Here is a 20,390-nt window from a genome sequence, read left to right on the forward strand (position 1 = left end):
TCTCCTTGAGGTCTCTCTCTCTTTCTCTCTGAGTCTTCACCCCCTGCCATTATCCCTACTGCCACTCTACTTATCAGTAGCTATGCATTGTCTTTGTAAAACATGTGATTAATTCACTTCACCAGTTCCTCAAAAATAACTTATATTGGGGTGTTTATTATAGGCAACAAGAATCATATACTGTATTTGGCCTTTTGGCATTTTGTGTCTATTTAGATTAAAAGAACATGTATCATGATTTTTCAACCTAATGATAACTGTCTCCACAAAATTTTCCCAACTTTTAGATAAAATCTGGAGGTGTTGTTGAATAAAAATACTTATAAGGCTCCCATTCTAATAAACAAAATAGATATTTCAACTATGGTTTTAAATTATTTTGTTATTTACAAGCTGTTTAAAAGTCTAAAAATGTACAAACTTTGAGAGATTTCACATGTAAAAATTAGCTTATTTAACAATTGGCATGATTGTTACTTAACACATAGAATACAGATAGTTGCTTTATTCCTCATGTACATAGAAATTACACATATTATTATGTGCAGCTGCATGGGTCCCATTATGTTAATGCAAAAAAGACAACCATCACTCTGCTCAAATGAGAGGAAAACATACAAAGAGTCAATGGCCCATGTATTTAAATTATGTACAAATGAATATGCCCAAGGGAATTTTATGAAGCGTTACCAGGTGCATATCCACTTACTCATTCACTTTTATTTAAGGTGCACTTTTGTAAAAAGAGAACAAAGGTCATGGAGTTATTTAACACCATACTAAGCTACAGTGTCTCTTAAAAACATTTTACATTCTTAGGTTTTTAGCCTGTTTGCTTCATATTCTTGAGTACATAATTATGCAAATTGGAGATCAGAATGAGCATTGCTTTAATTTTTTTTTTGTTCTTGCATATTCGAATTAGATAAAACATAGAAGTAGACACATTAACATATAGCAAAGCTTTCCATTTTTTTCCAGTATTATCAGATAACCTGACCTGAATGCATTTGAATTAAGAGCTGAAAGAGAAATCTAAAATCCTTGCAAATTTCTAGTATGTTAAATTTACTTTCTGGACTTGTGCATTGTGAAGATTATTTTAAGGAAAAATAGAACTTTAGTAGTTTTATACAATTCAGTTATAAGTGATCTCCAAAAAAAAAAAAAAAATTCAAATAAGTAAAAAAGAAAAACAGCTAAGCGGTGTTTTTTTTTTTTTTCTGTGCTTCATACATTACTGGCTTCTGTTTTGACAGATTTATTATTTAAAGACAGAGAAAGGACAAAAGAACATGATATAAAATGCAAAAGCAATCTGGACCAGCACATGAACCTTAGATATTTTTAAAGCCGTGTTGAATTTTATTAATCTATCTATAAAAACCCATTCTCCTGAACTGGAGAATACGATTAGAACATTAGTGCATGAATTAATAATATATACAATACTTTCTTTCAGCAGTGCTTACAATGGCTAGCTACCTCAGCCATGCAGCGGAATAATGGTTCTGAAGCTGTTCTTGGTAGAGATGCCTCTTTCACTGAAATATTTACATATTGCAGAGGAATACTCTTAGACATTAACAGTATATTTTATATTTTCTAGCCAGTGTTTTGTTTTTTCCTCCCTTGACTGCAATGAAATCAAATAGCACTGCCTGTTAAGATTGAAACTGTCCCTCGTTACACTTGTAGACATTTTCCTTCAGTTGGTAAGTGTGCCTTAACCTCTGTTTAGAAAGGGAAAGACAGCATGGCCAAGAAGCTTTGGCAAGATGCTATAAAGTCCTTGGCCAACAAGTGCCACACAGGGTCTGTATGTGAGGAAATTGGGACTTTTTCCCATTAAAGGATAAGACTACTGTGAAGATGGTGATATCCTTTTATATTATTGATGTGTAATCTCCCAGATGAATGCACACTGGAAACTGTATAATATTATATTTTAAAACATGGTTTTCTGTAGTGTTTTTCATGGTGAATCTTGTTACAAGCACATATAAATACAATTTACAATGACAAGCTACATTGGCAGTACAAGATAATTTGTACAAGATACATTTTAAAAAGAGCCTAGAAAATGAAGTTGATTAATTTACAGCAGCAAAATTCACATGCTGATGAAGCTTATAAGCAGCACAGTGAAGTCTGTATCAATACAGTAGGTATAAGTGTCACAACTAAAGTGTAGGTATGTATGTGTCAGGAAACCTCAATCTAAAACAGGGGTGGGCAAAGTCGTTCCTGGAGGGCCGCAGTGGCTGCAGATTTTTGATCCAAACCAATCGCTTAATAAGAAACCCTTATTGCTCAAGTAACACTTCTGCTTCATTTTTATTTTGTTACTCGTTAAGATTTTGAACCTTTATTGCTTATTTTAGACTTAAACAGCTGTATTCTTGGTTTTTAATTGCTCCTTATTAGCTATAAGATTCAAATGACAAAAGAAACCAGCAGTCCTCAATTTAGCTTGTTTCCATTTACACCTGTGTGTATTTATCATGCACTATTTGGTTTAATTAAATCAATAATTAAGCAGCTGGGTTCGAACAAAAGCCTACAGCCACTGCGGCCCTCCAGGACTGACTTTGTCCACCTCTGGTCTAAAATAGGAAAAGTCAGGCTTTCTTGTGCGATTTTCACCTAGGAGTTGTATTCCAAGTAATTGTTACCAGAAATCTTAGCATGCATTGTGAAGAAGGGCTTTTTTAACAAGAAGTACTTAACCCTCCCATGACCCTACTGTATGTTAGGATATATCTGGTTGGATAATGACTGACTGACTTAATCCTAGCAGCATGCTAAAGAGCAGATTTCATTTCGATGGCAACTCCAGGCAATGAGTGACAGAGCGGGTTTATATACAGTATGTGCCAGGAAAGTTGCTATTGTGGAAGTAGTGGGTCAATCAGTGAAGTGGTAAGACTTGTATGTAAGTTATACCCTTGGTACAAGCTTGCAGTGCTCCTCTAAGGTCTTACATGGTTGAAAACCCAGGAGTGGGTAGGGAGACATAGCCCTCCGACTAGTGAGAGAGAGAGATCCTAAGAATATCTGCCCTTTTTTTTCTTTTACGGTGATGCAGAAGTGACAGTTTGCAATAAAGGTGGACATCAACAGCATAAAATCGAAACCTGCAGTTACACTGATGAAACATGTAATCAATGGCAACATGAAGCTGTACAGTTCTTTTTTTTTCTAATAGTTAGGTATTTCGAATCACACCAAAGCTCATCCTAGCTGTTCACTTTTTAATATACAGGATGGGAAGCTGTGTTGTTGTTTATGTATTTGATCAAATTCCATTAGGCTTCATAACTGTTGACATACATTGTAATCTGTGTTTAAAAACCTATACAATTCTATTAGAAAGACTCATAAGCATATTTACATTTATGCATAGTGGGTAGCACTGTTACTTTAAAGAACTAGTGCCTATGTACAAATCACATCCCTGGTGATTGTCCATGTGGAGCCTACATGTCCCCTCACATTTGTGTTTGCATTTCCCTAACACATCTACAAACACATGTAGGTCAAGTTAACTTATGATTCCAGATTAGCTCTGCGTGAGAGTGTGATTATGGGTGTGTTTGTTAGTGGGCTGTTGAATGACTTGGCACAATAATTGTTCCCAGTGCTGCTGTGAGCCTGAACTGAATTAAAGAATTTGTAAAAATGTATGTACTAGTTATGCTCAAAATTGCATCCAGTGTTCAGCATAAAAGCAGGTTAAAGGCATCAGCTTTCCCCATTTCTTTCAGTGCTGGTGGTTTTGGTTTTCTTTTTGTGCTTTTTATTGTGATCTTCCCCTTATTTTTCTCACCTGACCTTTTCATGTGCCACAATATCTAATCAAAAGCTGTGTTATATTTTTCTATTTATATACCATATAATAGGGTGGAGTGGTGGCTGTGAGGCCGATGTGAATCCTGTAAACGCCAGAAGTTACTGTACTCCATTGGGCCCTTGAGCAAGGCTGTTAACCTGCAATGGCTTAGTCCTGTGAATGCCGTTAATCTGCATCCAGCGCTGCAAGCAGGTCCTCCTGTTTACAGGAAAAACTTGGGGGTTGGTGTCAGGATTGGCACTCCAGGCACTATCAAAAACCTCAGTGTGGTGCTGAGGTGTCACCCGCTGCATTGGGGTTCCAATCCAGGTGGTTTGTCATGGGGTGGGTGCATGCTCTTCAACCAACAGCTATAATATATAATATTTGATCTTCATATAATTTTTGGTTAATGTACATACTTACTGGAAATTGTACTCGGCAGGCTTTTATCTCATGCTACATATCCTTGTTATTTGTCTTCTGAAACCTGTCAGTCAGAAGCTCATTTCCTACTAATTTCCAAGAACGTTTAGAATAGTACTTTTTCTTTTTTTTTTTTTGCTGGATTATGGTACTTTTTTGTTCTAACTACTACTGGTTGTTTTGTGTAGAAGTTACTACCGGTAATTAGCCTTTTATGTCAACAAATTTTGTTTTTGAGAGACATTTTAGAATTTTCTTTTTCAATTTGTGGAAAGCGTTTCAAAATTCACAAAATGTAATGACATCTTCAAGCTCTAGTGTTCTTTCATGCTAAAAGACAACTTTTGGTTTTCTCATTGCACTTCTGTTCAGATTATATTTATCAATAGATTTGCTTTTTCGGCCTTTCTGCAGTGACATAATTGCAATATTCAATGTAAGGAAACTTTAATAGATGCGTAGAATTTTTTTTAAAATAATGTCATCAACTCAACAGTAATGACTAAGTAACAGGAAACATACTGTGTTTTTGATGAAATATAAAGATTACAGCACAATGATGCAAACTCCAGCTGAGAGTATTTCTTTTACACATGAAAGAGGTATATATACATTTCTTTTTATATACAATAATGTAATACAATTTTAAGATTCATTGTGAATCTGAATTATTCTTAACTTGAAGCATGATGTGTTATCCAGGTGTGGAGATTGTTAGGTATTAAAAAAATGGTAAAAACTACACTATTGTGTGCGTAACCTCAAATGCGGAGGAATTTATCAAGAACCCTTTTACCTACAAGTATGTAATCTGTGACAACAGTGCTTGTGGAACAGGAGTGACTACTTTTTCTGCCCACTCCTCCTGCCAGACATTATATATCTTGATATGGTTGCTGCCTGCTATTTGTTGCTAGAGATTTTTGTTTGAAACAACTAGTTGCCAGACATCATAGAACAGGAGTGCACTGAGTGTGTGCCCACATCATTAAAGTAAAACAATATTTAAAGGTATGTATTTATATATTGATTTTTTTTTTACTTCCGATTCTGTTAAAGCTTTTGATTTGGTTCAGATATTTTTCATCTATATTCTTTATTAATTTCTGTCCCTAACCAATTTCATTATTTATATTTTATTATGAGGACAGTAGTAGGCAGTAATTTATGGATTTGCTTAGAGAGGACATAAAATGTGGTTACTTTAAAATTCATTATCTGTGTTTAGTGGCATTTGAGCGTGTAATTTAATTGTAAACGTTCAAGAATCACAGTATCACTAATATTACTTTAAGAACCCTTAAAACACATTTTAAGAAGTGGCTGAGGGAGAGTAGAATTTATTTGTTATAATGTACTCTTCTGTCTCATCAGTAATTAAAGTTTATTCTTAGTATTTAAGATTAATTGTTATTAAGCTTATAAAAAAAATTAGAACAGCCAATTTAATTTTGTTGATACGGTTGTACAACAGCCATGGTGTAGTTTTATAAACCTGACCATATACTGTAGTAGTTATTACAGTGTTTTAACTAATACAATACAATACAGATGAAAGACGCCTCACGCCTGGACAAACTTGTTAAGAAGGCAGGCTCCATTGTAGGATTAAAGTTGGACAGTTTAACATCTGTGGCAGAGCGACGGGCACTAAGCAAACTCCTGTCAATCATGAAGAATCCACTGCATCCACTTAACAGGATCATCTCCAGGCAGAGGAGTAGCTTCAGTGACAGACTTTTGTCACTGTCCTGTTCCACTGACAGACTGAGGAGATCGTTCCTCCCCCACACTATGCGACTCTTCAATTCCACCCGGGGGAGTAAATGCGAACATTAATTTTATTTTAATTCTTTTCATTTTTATTACTATTTAATTTAATATTGTTTCTTTGTACCAGTATACTGCTGCTGGATTATGTGAATTTCCCCTTGGGATTAATAAAGTATCTATCTATCTATCTATCTATCTATCTATCTATCTATCTATCTATCTATCTATCTATCTATCTATCTATCTATCTATCTATCTAGCTGTCTATCTGTCTATCTATCTATCTATCTATCTATCTATCTATCAATACTAATGTATTTAATCAGAGAACAAATTTGGACTTTTTTATATTTAATTTTATTGAATTTTTTTTAAATCAAATAACACTCCATACACATACCTCGAATTTTACAGAGAGAAAAAAAAAGAAAAAGGTTTGAAACAAACCAACAATTTAATCAAGACATTTTAACCATTTTTTGCATTCTATTTCAGTTTCAACTGTTTGAGTTCTTCTCATATCTGCATAATGCTGACTGGTCTTTCAAGTTTTAAAACCAGTTTAAAACCTGCTTTTTTAGTGACTACCTTTTGTATTTAGAAAGAAATACAGAAGCTATGCTAAATATCTTAGCAAGTATATTGAAAAACTGGATTATTTTAAAATAGGTAACCAAAGTAAGTACTTAAAAAAAAATAACTTTTAACGTCTTCATTTATTATTGAATATGTACATTTAAATTTTTATATTTAAAAATTTGAAGATGAATTGTAGACATAGGGTGCAGTAATAATTTTATTTGTCTGTTATACTCCATGGTACATAATTTTAACATTTTAATCATAAAAACAAGTATAATAAAGCCAAAAAAAAAATAGTAAATCATTCAAGTTTTTAGTAGCATTTTAAGAATGTTAAGTGTTTTATTGAACAATGCAATGGTTAATGCAGTTCCCTGATACCAGGGTTCCTATCTAACTCTGGTCATGTTCTATGCTGTTTACATAATATCCCCAGGCCTCTGAGATTTTTGCTACATCTTAAGCAAGTACACATTAGAAGGGTTGGCACCTTTATATTTACTCTGTTTATGTGAAGCAAATAGTCTGATCATGCGTGTTGTGTATTGGCATGCCTTCCAGGTTTAGTTTCTGACGTGTGCCCTGTGCTACTTGCATAGCTTCTGTCTTTCTGTGACCTCGATCGGAGTAAGAACTTGTATTAGTAGATGTATCAAAGAAGTTCATTGATACGCTATAAGATTTTAAAAGGAGTGAGCGAAATCATTCGGATGATGTCCAGCTGAACAGTGTGTTTACGTGAACACTTTTCTATGAATCTCGAATTAGCCAACTGAAAACTTATCTTTGTGTTGTTTTAATTATAAAAAAATAAACATTATAACATTGTTTACACCTTTACTGGACTCTGAAGGTAATGATGCTTTGTGGTAGTGTTTTGGAACCACCAAGTGATGATCCGTTTTTTGGTCATGGCCTGCAGTTGGTGGGTCCTGAGTTGCTTTTGTTTTTAACAATAGTGGGTCATCAGTGGAGCACGGTGGGTTGCTGCTTAAGTGATCATACTAAGTCCCTCCTGCTCTGATGATTGCACTTAGTTCACCAAGGTGGACCACCCTAAATGCGTAATTGTGACAATTAACAGAAATCACGTTCGATTTACCAAGGCCCTTGATGGGTCAGGAAGACACTTGCATGGGAAAAAGCGGGTCCCGACACCAGAAGGTTGAGAAAAACTGCTCTGTGGCATTTCATTTGCAGTTCTGTATATGCTGTCAAAGGCACCAGAATGAAGAACATGACATAGTGGAATTTTGCGGTTGTTTTATTTGCTTTTCCTCAAGCCTCTTCCATGTCCCATCTGCAGCTAAATCGGCAAAATTGCAAGATCCATGTTCTCCTTAACTCACTGGCAACTTCTGTAACTCATTCTCCATGCCAATCATTTGGTACATCTGTGTCATTCCTTCCTCTTGCGGTGCACTAGACACTACAGTGTGCACCTAGCTGCCTGTTTTATCAAATCCATGAAGTCATCCATGAGCACTTATATGACGACTCCACAATTAGCTGGTATATTATAATTAGAAAGAGTTTACATTTAGGCAAAATAACAAAGAGTGGGAAACAATGTCAGAAATTAACATGTTTTGCAGAATTTTCTCTTTATGTGCAATGTTTTTAAGTTTTTTGGAGAATAGATACAATAAAATGTCTTGAATTTAGCATTGTTAGTAAATTTTTGTATTCATACTTAAGATTATGTTTTTATTAGTAATGATAAAGTACCACCAATGAAATGTATTTTTAGTACTGGTTTTCATGTCTTGATTTCAGTTTTGCTTCATTGCTGAGTCAGCTCTTACCCTTGTTGGTTGTATGTTCGGATTTATTATTTTGCAAATAACCCTAAATTTTTAGTAATGTAATTTAACTTGGTTTTTTTTACAGATTTTTTGAAGTGCTCTTGTGAATGTTTAACTGTTATTATTTTTAACTGTAACACAAAACAAGTAAGATGTGAAATGTCTTATGGAAGTTTTGTTAGTTTTGTATACCCTATTTTTGCATTTCTAATGGCCACTTACTCGAGGATGCATCTTGTTCTATCTTGGTGTAAGATTTTCCATCTGCAATATCCATTTATGTTTGGAAATACAAGATAATTCAAATAGTGCAGCCAGTGTGGTATTTTGGCTTAGGCTACAGTATTTAAACCAGAAGGTTTCTGAGTCATTCTTCACCTTCACTTTACTATGTGAACATTTGCAACTTGCTTAACTCCTCCTTGCTCCAGTTATAAGGGTGTATGAAACAGGTGGGCAGTGCTAAAGCTGCTGCCTTATAGTAAGGAGATTGTGGGTTTGCTTCATGGGTCCTCCCTGAGCACTTTGAGTAGTACGAAAATTGCTATATAAATGTAAAAAATTGTTATTATTACTATTATAATTAACTGTAATGTATCCTGATCTTGTACACTGACTTGGATAAAGGCAAAAAATAATTCTAAAATAGTAATGATAACAGTGGACTCCTAGCTTCCAGCTTGTAAGAAACAAGATATAACCAGGACAAAGGCTTCTGATTATAAAGACTATTCAGCTGTAAACAAAACACTAAACAAAGCCTATTAAAATCAAAGCAAGTAGAGTTAAGTTCAACATGATCAGCAGATGTATGTTATGTAAATAGTTTCCATTATGACTTGTAAATGAATATACTGATAATTTATTTAGTCTCGTGGAAAATAATACTGTTTTACATTTGTTTCTTTGTTCTTAATTTGTAGATTTATTTATCATTTAAGGAAGTCTCGTTTCATAATATACAAAGGATTCTATGTAAGATTGAAAGTTTCAGAAATTTCAGCTCACTTCATTATATCTCCATCTACAAACAGTTAAGATCACCAGGGAATTAGTTACAACATGATTTAAAATAAAGTTGAGAAGAAATGCAACGCAGCTAAGTACAAATTTTATTGTGCATCACTGTAAAAACAGAATTTTACTGCACTTGATTTTAATAAAGCTGGGTAACTACCTGTACAATAGCCATAAAAGAACATTCCCTGATTTTTTTCCACGTATACTTCAAGGAAAGTGTACATAACTTCTGACTAAAAATGTTGTTTTTCTAGAATGTGCTGAGGCATTACACCACACATATAACAACCAAAAGCTCAGAAATATCTAAAAGAACAGTAGTTTTTATTAATCAGTTACACAAACAAGGTAGGATAAACACATGGGAACTAACATTGATAGAAACAAAAGAGAATAAACAACCTTACACCCAATTACCCTTTTCCTGTAGGGTACATTATGCACTTCCCATCTTGATCAACAACTCGATTTTCTTACAACAGCTGGCCTTTCACCATCTAAGCACTTCTAGCACTATGTCACCCAATTGCAAGTTCACATGACTTCTAGTTACCAGACTCCTTTAAGCCACAGCTTCTAAACATTCCAGGGTTTATGTTCAGTCCCCTCAAAAACTTCCAGGCCAATGGGCTAATCTGTCACTAAACCAAAGAGACCAGTTTAGTGCTCCACCTTTTGCAGCCTACTGCTGCTGAGTATAATGTAAATTAGGGCACCATTCATCAAACAAAGTGCCCAGTTGTTCTCAACCAGGAAGAATATCATAGTGGGTAATAATTTTATGTTATGTTAATGAATTTTCCTAGTTGCTCAATTTACTGAGCTTTAGCTATGTCCATTCTGGCACTCAAAAGCATGAATAGCAATTAAACAGAACCTTCCAACTACATGTAAACTGCATTTAAAATGATGATTAGACACTAAACTTGAGATTGGAAGTGGAGATTCACCTAAAACTAAATAACTAAAACACACTGGTTAAAACAGAATTTATTTTCCCAAGTAATCTAGTGCAACATGTTTTCCATCACCTTTCCTTCCTGCAAATATTCTACTCATGGAAGTGTGATAGATATAGAAATATCAGCTGAACCAATGCCGTCTCAAAAAACAAGGCCCGCTCATGCCTGTGGTGACATCACAATCGAGGTGCTACAGCAACAACAGACGCATATAGAGAACCTGTCGCGTTGTACGCGTGTAAATAAATTATTCCTGTGTAAAATTAATTAATGCAATGCGTGAAATAACAAAGGCAAGTCAGTTGCGTTATGTATTTTATTTATTTTTATATAAAACATCACACATAACGTTTAAATCACATATTTGACATACTTAACAGTGACTATTATATAGATATCAGCAACTCAACATTAATGCAATTAATGCCTTAAACATGAGATTAACCTAAGAGTAACACTGAATACTGTATTGAATAAAACAATGCAATACTGAATGTTCATATATGAAAGTGACTATGATAAAGTAATAAAAAAAAAACTAGAAAATCACAGAGACCAGTGGTTGGCACCATATGAAAAATGAATATTTACATGCATCTCAGGAAATCACATATTCCTGGATTAAACAGAAGTAATGTGAAAACTAATGCAGATTTACCCGTTAATAATCACAAGAAAAGCTACATTTAACACTTTGTTAATGCAGTTAAATCTAAAAAATAACAAGCAACACCAGATAAAATACAAACAGCCATTATTTTGGAATGACTAATGATAAACGATGATTTTTTTCATACCATCATAAAATAAGCAAAATTAACAAAATGTGCTGATATTAATCTGTACAAAAGCAGAACGTTATATCAAAAGAATTGGCTTATTGGTTACATCTTTTTTTTCAATGTAGCCAGTTTACGTTTGGGGTTAGCTTTTTCCTTAAAAGTACCACGTTTATCTGCAGCGCGCTTGCAATAATTATTTAAACAGATGTTGGCCACTGTAGACATGGACAACTTCAGTAAGTCACAGATACTTTTCCCACAAACACAATTACCAACTTGCAGTCCACATCTGTTCAGGCGTTCGTTAAACAGTGAGATTAATGCAGATTTTTGATTTTTTAACTATAAAAAATTTGACATATTCAGCATTAGTAACAATTGACTGGAAAAATCAAAAACATTTGTGTAACACATTCCTGTGAAAATTATAAATGCAATGACTTATCCATGACTAGTTCATTTCTGCACATGTCACACTGAACTGCGCATGTAACCATTTTAAACCCTACATAACCAGCAACAAATATAAGTGATTTTGACTGTGCCTCAGTTAACATTAAATCATCACATTTAGAGATAATAGTAACCAAATCTGAATTAAGAACCTCAACATTGTCATCATTTGAACTATCAGTTGTTTCAGTACATTGGGAAATGAAGTCTAATAATGACACTTGACCTTTAGAAACAGACACAACATGCAATAAATTAATTAGTTTAAATTTTTTTTCAGACTCCTGAATCTCTTGTATGGAGATGTGATAGTTTGTACCAGATAATTAACGATATTTACCAAAGCGAGCTTCCAAACAGTCAGTTTGGAATTTTCCCGTCAAAACATAGTTCAAGTTAAAATTTTCAAGCAAATATGGAATTAAGTCAATAAATGTTAATACTGTGTGTTTCAGTGCTACCATTGTTTCATTAGTCAGTCGTCCCTCTCGTGGTTTGCAACTCAATTCCCATTCTAGTTAAATTCACATATTTGCAACAATAAATAACACCATGCCTGCAGCTTACTGTTCATATACATTTTTACACAACTGTAGCTAAACATTCCTTTCTTAAGCCTACTCTCGACATTACATGCCCTAACCTCCATTTGCAACATTATTGATGTTACCTGGCACACGGTGCAGTTGTTCACCATTAAAATAAAACACATCAAAATATTACCTTGCACTGCACCACAGACATCTGAACTTATAACCTTTACGACTGCAATAACTTTATATCAAAAACTAAAACGTCATTAAATTTCTTTACAACTTCAACGATGATCTTAGACGGAAAGTTCAGCTGGCACTGTTTGTAAACATAGCACCTCGATTGTGACGTCACCAAACCAATAAGTAAGCATGAGCGGGCCTTGTTTTTTGTGACGGCATTGGCTGAACTCTGCTGTTTTTAACATTCTGCATCAAACTACACAAATACATTCACCTAAAGGATTATTAGGAACACCATACTAATACGGTGTTTGACCCCCTTTCGCCTTCAGAACTGCCTTAATTCTACGTGGCATTGATTCAACAAGGTGCTGAAAGCATTCTTTAGAAATGTTGGCCCATATTAATAGGATACCATCTTGCAGTTGATGGAGATTTGTGAGATGCACATCCAGGGCACGAAGCTCCCGTTCCAACACATTCCAAAAATACTCTACTTGGCTGAGATCTGGTGAATGTGGGGGCCATTTTAGTACAGTGAACTCATTGTCATGTTCAAGAAACCAATTTGAAATGATTCGAGCTTTGTGACATGGTGCATTATCCTGCTGGAAGTAGCCATCAGAGGATGGGTACGTGGTGGTCATGAAGGGATGGACATGGTCAGAAACAATGCTCAGGTAGCCCGTGGCATTTAAACGATGCCCAATTGGCACTAAGGGGCCTAAAGTGTGCCAAGAAAACATCCCCCACACCATTACACCACCACCACCAGCCTGTACAGTGGTAACAAGGCATGATGGATCCATGTTCTCATTCTGTTTATGCCAAATTCTGACTCTACCATTTGAATGTCTCAACAGAAATCGAGACTCCTCAGACCAGGCAACATTTTTCCAGTCTTCAACTGTCCAATTTTGGTTACTTCAATGCATTTAGGGGTGTGGTCCTGATCAAGACAATCTCCTGAACTCCAAACTGAATGTCAGAATGGGAAAGAAAGGTGATTTAATCAATTTTAAGCGTGACATGGTTGTTGGTGCCAGACGGGTCGGTCTGAGTATTTCACAATCTGCTCAGTTACTGGGATTTTCATGCACAACCATTTCTAGGGTTTACAAAGAATGATGTGAAAAGGGAAAAACATCCAGTATGCGGCAGTCCTATGGGCGAAAATGCCTTGTTGATGCTAGATGTCAGAGGAGAATGGGCCGACTGATTTAAGCTGATAGAAAATCAACTTTGACTGAAATAACCACTCGTTACAACCGAGGTATGCAGCAAAGCATTTGTGAAGCCACAACACGCACAACCTTGAGGCGGATGGGCTACAACAGCAGAAGACCCCACCGGGTACCACTCATCTCCACTACAAATAGGAAAAAGAGGCAACAATTTGCACGAGCTCACCAAAATTGGACAGTTGAAGACTGGAAAAATGTTGCCTGGTCTGATGAGTCTCGATTTCTGTTGAGACATTCAAATGGTAGAGTCAGAATTTGGCGTAAACAGAATGAGAACATGGATCCATCATGCCTTGTTACCACTGTGCAGGCTGGTGGTGGTGGTGTAATGGTGTGGGGGATGTTTTCTTGGCACACTTTAGGCCCCTTAGTGCCAATTGGGCATCGTTTAAATGCCATGGGCTACCTGAGCATTGTTTCTGACCATGTCCATCCCTTCATGACCACCATGTACCCATCCTCTGATGGCTACTTCCAGCAGGATAATGCACCATGTCACAAAGCTCGAATCATTTCAAATTGGTTTCTTGAACATGACAATGAGTTCACTGTACTAAAATGGCCCCCACAGTCACCAGATCTCAACCCAATAGAGCATCTTTGGGATGTGGTGGAACGGGAGCTTCGTGCCCTGGATGTGCATCCCACAAATCTCCATCAACTGCAAGATGCTATCCTATCAATATGGGCCAACATTTCTAAAGAATGCTTTCAGCACCTTGTTGAATCAATGCCACGTAGAATTAAGGCAGTTCTGAAGGCGAAATGGGGTCAAACACCGTATTAGTATGGTGTTCCTAATAATCCTTTAGGTGAGTGCATATGGATTATGTCAAATTTTGTGATTATATTGGGCACATTATATACTGAAGGGTGTTATGTTGCAAACTTTCTTCTCTTTCTTAATTGACACTTAAATGTCTGCATGTGTACGTATATACAGATGTGTTGTGCTATGTACTGTACTTTACTTCTTTTGAGCTGCTACAACATTTCCTATTGACATTTGCCTTATCTTTTCTCTATAGTTTTTCCCTGTAGAAAGGTACTGGAAAAATACAGTGTGCTGCTGAAAATAAACATGTTGATAGCCATAAATTACCTAGGGAACATATTTAAACATATAAGCATCATGCTGTTTAGAATGTTTTAAGTAGAGTAGCAATATAAGTTTAACAGAAACCAAATAAAATGCATTGCAAAAATGTATCTCATGAAACTCCAGTTTTATGTCCAAAAACAAATCTGTAAAAGGGCTCCTTTTATGTTGTTGTTGTGTTTTTTTAATATGTTTTTGTATGTGTGGCTTGTACACATGTTGTGTATGGGAGACAACAATGACAATCAGTGTAATGTTGAAGGCATGGTTTGCCTTTTCTAATCATTGAAATAAGATACTGTATTGCCAAATAAATAAAAAAAATATTAATTAATTAATTGTCCTAACCTTTATTTCCAGAGTTACCAACATTATTGCAAATGGCGTTTAATGATATCACATCCAGAGCTGTAAGGCAATATGATGAGTGGCTTAAGGATGCTGGTGAGTTAGTGTACTACTACTGTGAACTAAGTAGATCACTTTTGATCATATAGATTAATGGTTTTTCAAATTCAAATGTATTCAGAATTGTGGTGTATGGAATTTTTTTAAGTAACTGCCATCATTTAGAAAGAAATAATAAATATATGATGTATCATCTATCCCTATTTTCTTTCTGGGATTTTTCAACACTGCCTTCTAGCAATGCTTGACAAAGGCTGATATGTCTGTATTTCATTTAGTATGGTTTCCCTAAAACTACCTGAAAACTGAGAAGAAAATAAAATTTTCAGTAGATGTGCCATACTAATAAGATTTATTTAAAGTCAATTCGAATTCATAATCGTTATACACGATAGATACTCAGAAGGTAAATACAGGTAAACTGGTCGGGAATTGCAATCTTTTTTTCCACCTGAAAAATCTGAAACTGCAAAAAATGAAAGAAGCACAGGTGTTTACTTTTCTCTTTCTTATTATGACTGTGTGTTTTGGGGGTTTTCAAAGGTATACTTAGTATTTTAGAAATATTTTCAATAGAAATAGTTATTAAGAAGTAACATAGGGGTGATAACACTATGTTGAGTTTGACCCCCTGTATATAGGAAAAGAAAAATGCACACCATATATTATTCAGAGCATAATGAAGTAAGCAATGTTTAAGATTTTTTTTTTTTTTGCTTTTTGTTTTTTTGTCTTTATTTTAAATAACACAACTATTAAGCTATTTTCTGAATGTTTTGTCGGATATTAAGGTGATGATGATATTTACTTGTAGCCAAAAATAAATGTCATGTTTATTTTAGCCATAGGCTAATATATCTGTAAACTCTGAACTTGTGGGCATTTTTAAGGTTTATTTTTGCATAATTATTTGAGTTATATTTTGAGATATTTTCATTTCTTTATAGATCCTAGGACAGAGAACTGGCTGCTTATGTCCTCTCCTCTTCCTCAAACACTTATCATTGGCACCTACATTTACTTTGTAACTTCATTGGGTCCAAAACTTATGGAAAATCGAAAACCATTTGATCTTCGCCGAGTCATGATTTTCTACAATTTCAGCATAGTTATCTTCTCAGTCTATATGTCATATGAAGTAAGTGTTCTTGCATTTCCATAGTATATCATGGTTTTTAAGAAATGAAAGAATCTCCTCATTGATATTTCTGTAATTTTAAAGTATTTGTGAGTATTCATTTCTGTAAACTTTAACTGTAATCAGAAAACCATAAACTACAATATAAATACTACTGACTTTTTCAGAGATACAGATCAATTAAATTTACTTTTGTATAGTACTCTTCACAGAGTAAAGGCTCACATTGCTTGCACATTCAATATTTACAGTATTTTACATAAATAAATATATACAGTATATATATTATCAAGGGTAACATAGTTTTATATGTAATTTCCAGTAACATTTAGTATTACTGTGGGTAGTAATTCCTCCATTTGGATTCTTCTTTTTAATTCTGATAACCATCTATAAGAACAATATTATCTGTACTGACAAATAATTGCTTTTTAGTATTTATTGCATTGCCTATTAAAGAGTAAAAATACTTCCGCCAATAAGAGTTTGTGGAATGGGACCTGGACACAGACAGACGGACAACAGTTTAGCACCCATCACACTCATTTAATATATACAATATTTACAAAGTCACTTGTGCACACCCAGTGCCTCCAGCACCGATCCCCCAAAGTCCAGGCCTCACAGTCACCAAATGCCTTTCTGGCCGCCTCCAGTCCTCTCTCCAGCTCCATCCTTCTTCCACCCGACTTCCGCTCTTGAATGTAGGGAGGTGGCCCCTTTTATCACACCCCGAATGGGCTCCAGCATTCCTCCGCGGACACGCCCCAATGTGGCGGAAGTGCTGGCTGCACACCCGGAAGCCCTCCGGGTGTCCCCATTCTTCTTCCCCCCAGCACTTCCTGGTGTGGCGGAAGTACTGGGCTCCAGGGTTCTTCAGGCGCCGCCTGGCGGTGGTCACGGGCCCCTACAGGGGTGGGCTTCTGGGCCCCCTACCTGAGGCCACCAACAAAACCAGGGCGATCGCCCCCTCATGGTCGGGAGGAGGCACCAGCCCTCCTCCGGTCCCCTCGGGCGTCCCGGCTAGGCTACACCCCAAGCCGCCTGTGACAAGTTGTACACAATAAACAATGCAAGTTAGATTTCATTTATACTAGAGATGTATTGCTTGATTTGTGACAAATCTGTGATGAACATTCACCTTTGAATATTTACCTTATTTGAGCGTTTGACTTCAGAGGGAATTGTAGTCATTATTAGTGTAATTTTATTATGCTGGAGATTGTGTGCCGAGTTGAAGTGAATTATTTTAGTTGAGTATACATGCTTACAAAGCCATATCAGGAAAAAACAAAAGAAGTGAGATTTAAGGGCTTTTTCGACTGAGAAATTCATCAGCAACTTATTCACTGTTGCCAAAGGAGTATGCACTGCAGTATTTCAGAAAAGTCATCTGTCACAATATCTAGGAGTTCATTTTATACAAGCCAATTTTGCAGATGTTTTGTGTCCCAAGGTATTGTTGTAATGTTTCAATTTTGGATGATAGCTATATATAGTATGTAATCTGTTCCTAAATATCTAAGGCTTAACATTACACCACTGAAATTTCATGGTACATTAAATGTGATCTGTTTGTTTATATTTAACTGTAATGTTTGGCTGTGTTTGCATTTTTAACTTAAGTACCAACTTTTTTTTTCGATCATTATGAAAATCAAAAGTGATCGAAGATGAGGACATTTTAAGAATTTGGGAAATGGCAAAGAAAATGACAATGATTAGTTTGATAGAAGGGTTTATATGAGAAAAAGGAATTAAAGGGTTTAATAAAGCCCAAGTTGTATAAATACATTATCACTGGAATATTTGATACTATTTCAGTATAAAAATAAACTTCTAAATGACAAATGTACTAAAATCAATTTTTAGTGTTCAGTGTTTTAACAGGATAGAAGCACTATACTGGTTTTATGAATGGTTAGAAAAGTACACATTTTCTAATTGCTTCTTAAATTAATAGTTCCTCATGTCAGGCTGGGCAACAGGGTATTCCTACCGCTGTGACATTGTGGATTATTCAAGGTCACCACAGGGTCTCAGGGTAAGTCATTTTAATATTGTGTATACCTTGTTTTCAGTCAGCACTTATGATGTTAATTATTTCTTTAGATAATTTGGGAAATCTACTTGTTCCTATTATGTATACTTTATATTTTTTCACCACTAGGCATAGCTACATGAAAATTCAATTTAGGCACAAATGTCAGTCTTATTTATAACAGATCTAGTTAAGATATTCTCAATGTGTGCATCTTATTTTAAAGCTAGAATGTTGCTGCAGCACATTAATCAATTTAATTACTGCAAAATTGTTTCATCTCATTCATTTCTAATATATGTGGTGTTTGAAAGTGCAAACTGCATTCCAGTTTGACTTTTTGTGGTGGACTGAAGAAATGGATATGAAAGGTGATTACATCTTCCAGTTAAATTTTTTAAGTTTACTACTCGGGCACTGTGTAAAAGAATGACACTGCAAAATTATACCATGTGATGGTTTGTGAATTTAAACATCTAAATTAGCATAAACACACATTATCATTTCAGGTTGGTTGTTTGATAATTAAATTATAGATATATTTATATCTAGAAAAGAATGAAAACTTTTATCAGCAGCTTTGCATTTTAATTCTGCTCTTTTCCATGCTTGTTTTTCTATTATCTTGGGTATCTTCAACTATTATTTCAAACATGTCCTGTATGTGTAGCAATTAGTAACTTACTTTTCTTGTATAACTTGATGAACCTCTTAATGGTGGTGGTCTTCTTCGTCCAACTCCAACACTATAACTGCTAAAGTTTTTCCATCTTTTCACATTTATTACAGTTTTCCATTATCACAAAGTACGTTATTTAGGTCTACATTAATATTTACCTTCTTAGTAAAACTATTCTGTATATTTTCTTTGCACTAATAGAAATATGGTATATAAAAATTTGCCATAACTAAATTATTATTTAATAATGCTACCTCCAGCTCCATCTCCTGCTTTCTGGTCAAAGCCACCGTCTCTAAACCATATAACATAGCTGGTCTCACTACTATCCTGTAGACCTTCCCTTTCACTCTTGCTGATACCCGTCTATCACAAATCACTCCTGACACTCTTTTCCACCTATTCCACCCTGCCTGCACTCTCTTTTTCACCTCTCTTCCACAATCCCCATTACTCTGTACTGCTGATCCCAAGTATTTAAACTCATACACCCTCATCAACTCTACTCCTTGTATCCACACCATTCCACTGACTTCCCTCTCATTTACACACATGTATTCTGTCTTGTTCCTACTGACCTTCACTGCTGTCCTCTTTAGAGCATATCTCCACCTCTCCAGGGCCTCCTCAACCTGCTCCCTACTATCGCTACAGATCACAGTGTCATCAGCAAACATCATAGAACACAGGGACTCATGCCTAATCTCGTCTGTCAACCTGGTACAAAAGAATATCCTTCTATAATAAAAAAAAATCAAACAACCATAAATTTGTCACTGCCAAAGAATGTCCTGTGGTCATCTATGACTTTAAAGACCTACTGTACATGTAGCTGCTTTGAAACATATTGCACAAGAAGTTTAAAAGCAACCAACTTTTGGAAGAAAACCCCCACCAAATAAAACTGTGTAGATTTTGTATCATTTTGAACTTTCAGGTGACATACAATGCAAGTTTTAGCATTTTTTAAATAATTCCTAATTACCATTTTGCCTCATAAAATATAATTCATTTGGTATCACTTACATATTAATTTATTAATCCTCCAAGCTCCTCCTCAGACTACAGATTCAGACCCATAATCTTGCAATGTGGTATTACCATCTACTGAATCATGCAGAATTGAATTTTCTTCACTATTTGGAAAAATAATCAAGAGTACATCCTTTTGCTATACAATTAATGAACAAATATGCAAATAAAAAAAAAAACAAGCAAATGTTTTACTTCTTTCTGAGAATCATCTTTAAGTGTATAGATTTACAGTGGTGTTAAAAAATATTTACCGTAGTCCTAATTTCCTCTGTGATCAATTTTTGTGGCAGAACATGTTCAGCTGTTCATTGGCACATGATGAAAAATTAATTCCCTCCTTGTTAAGTCAACCTAATTAAAAAGATAATTAAGTCAGCCGATGTAATCAAACCTGG

The 20,390-nt window shown here is 35.2% G+C and overlaps 1 protein-coding gene across 4 annotated transcripts in view; it reads left to right on the forward strand.

The window, feature by feature from the left end:
* Positions 1–20,390, forward strand: part of elovl7a (ELOVL fatty acid elongase 7a) — a 40,043-nt gene that overhangs the window by 13,009 nt on the left and 6,644 nt on the right. For 3 of the 4 annotated variants that reach the window (XM_039758718.1, XM_039758719.1, XM_039758720.1), the window contains 3 exons: positions 15,055–15,138; positions 16,050–16,240; positions 18,204–18,284. In XM_039758718.1, the coding sequence (XP_039614652.1) occupies positions 15,055–15,138; positions 16,050–16,240; positions 18,204–18,284 (356 nt within the window). Of the gene's footprint in view, positions 1–5,201; positions 5,270–15,054; positions 15,139–16,049; positions 16,241–18,203; positions 18,285–20,390 lie in introns of those variants that run through there. The other variant, XM_039758721.1, reaches the window with a different exon arrangement.

Source organism: Polypterus senegalus, chromosome 7 (genome assembly GCF_016835505.1).
Source record: "Polypterus senegalus isolate Bchr_013 chromosome 7, ASM1683550v1, whole genome shotgun sequence".
NCBI lineage: Eukaryota > Metazoa > Chordata > Cladistia > Polypteriformes > Polypteridae > Polypterus > Polypterus senegalus.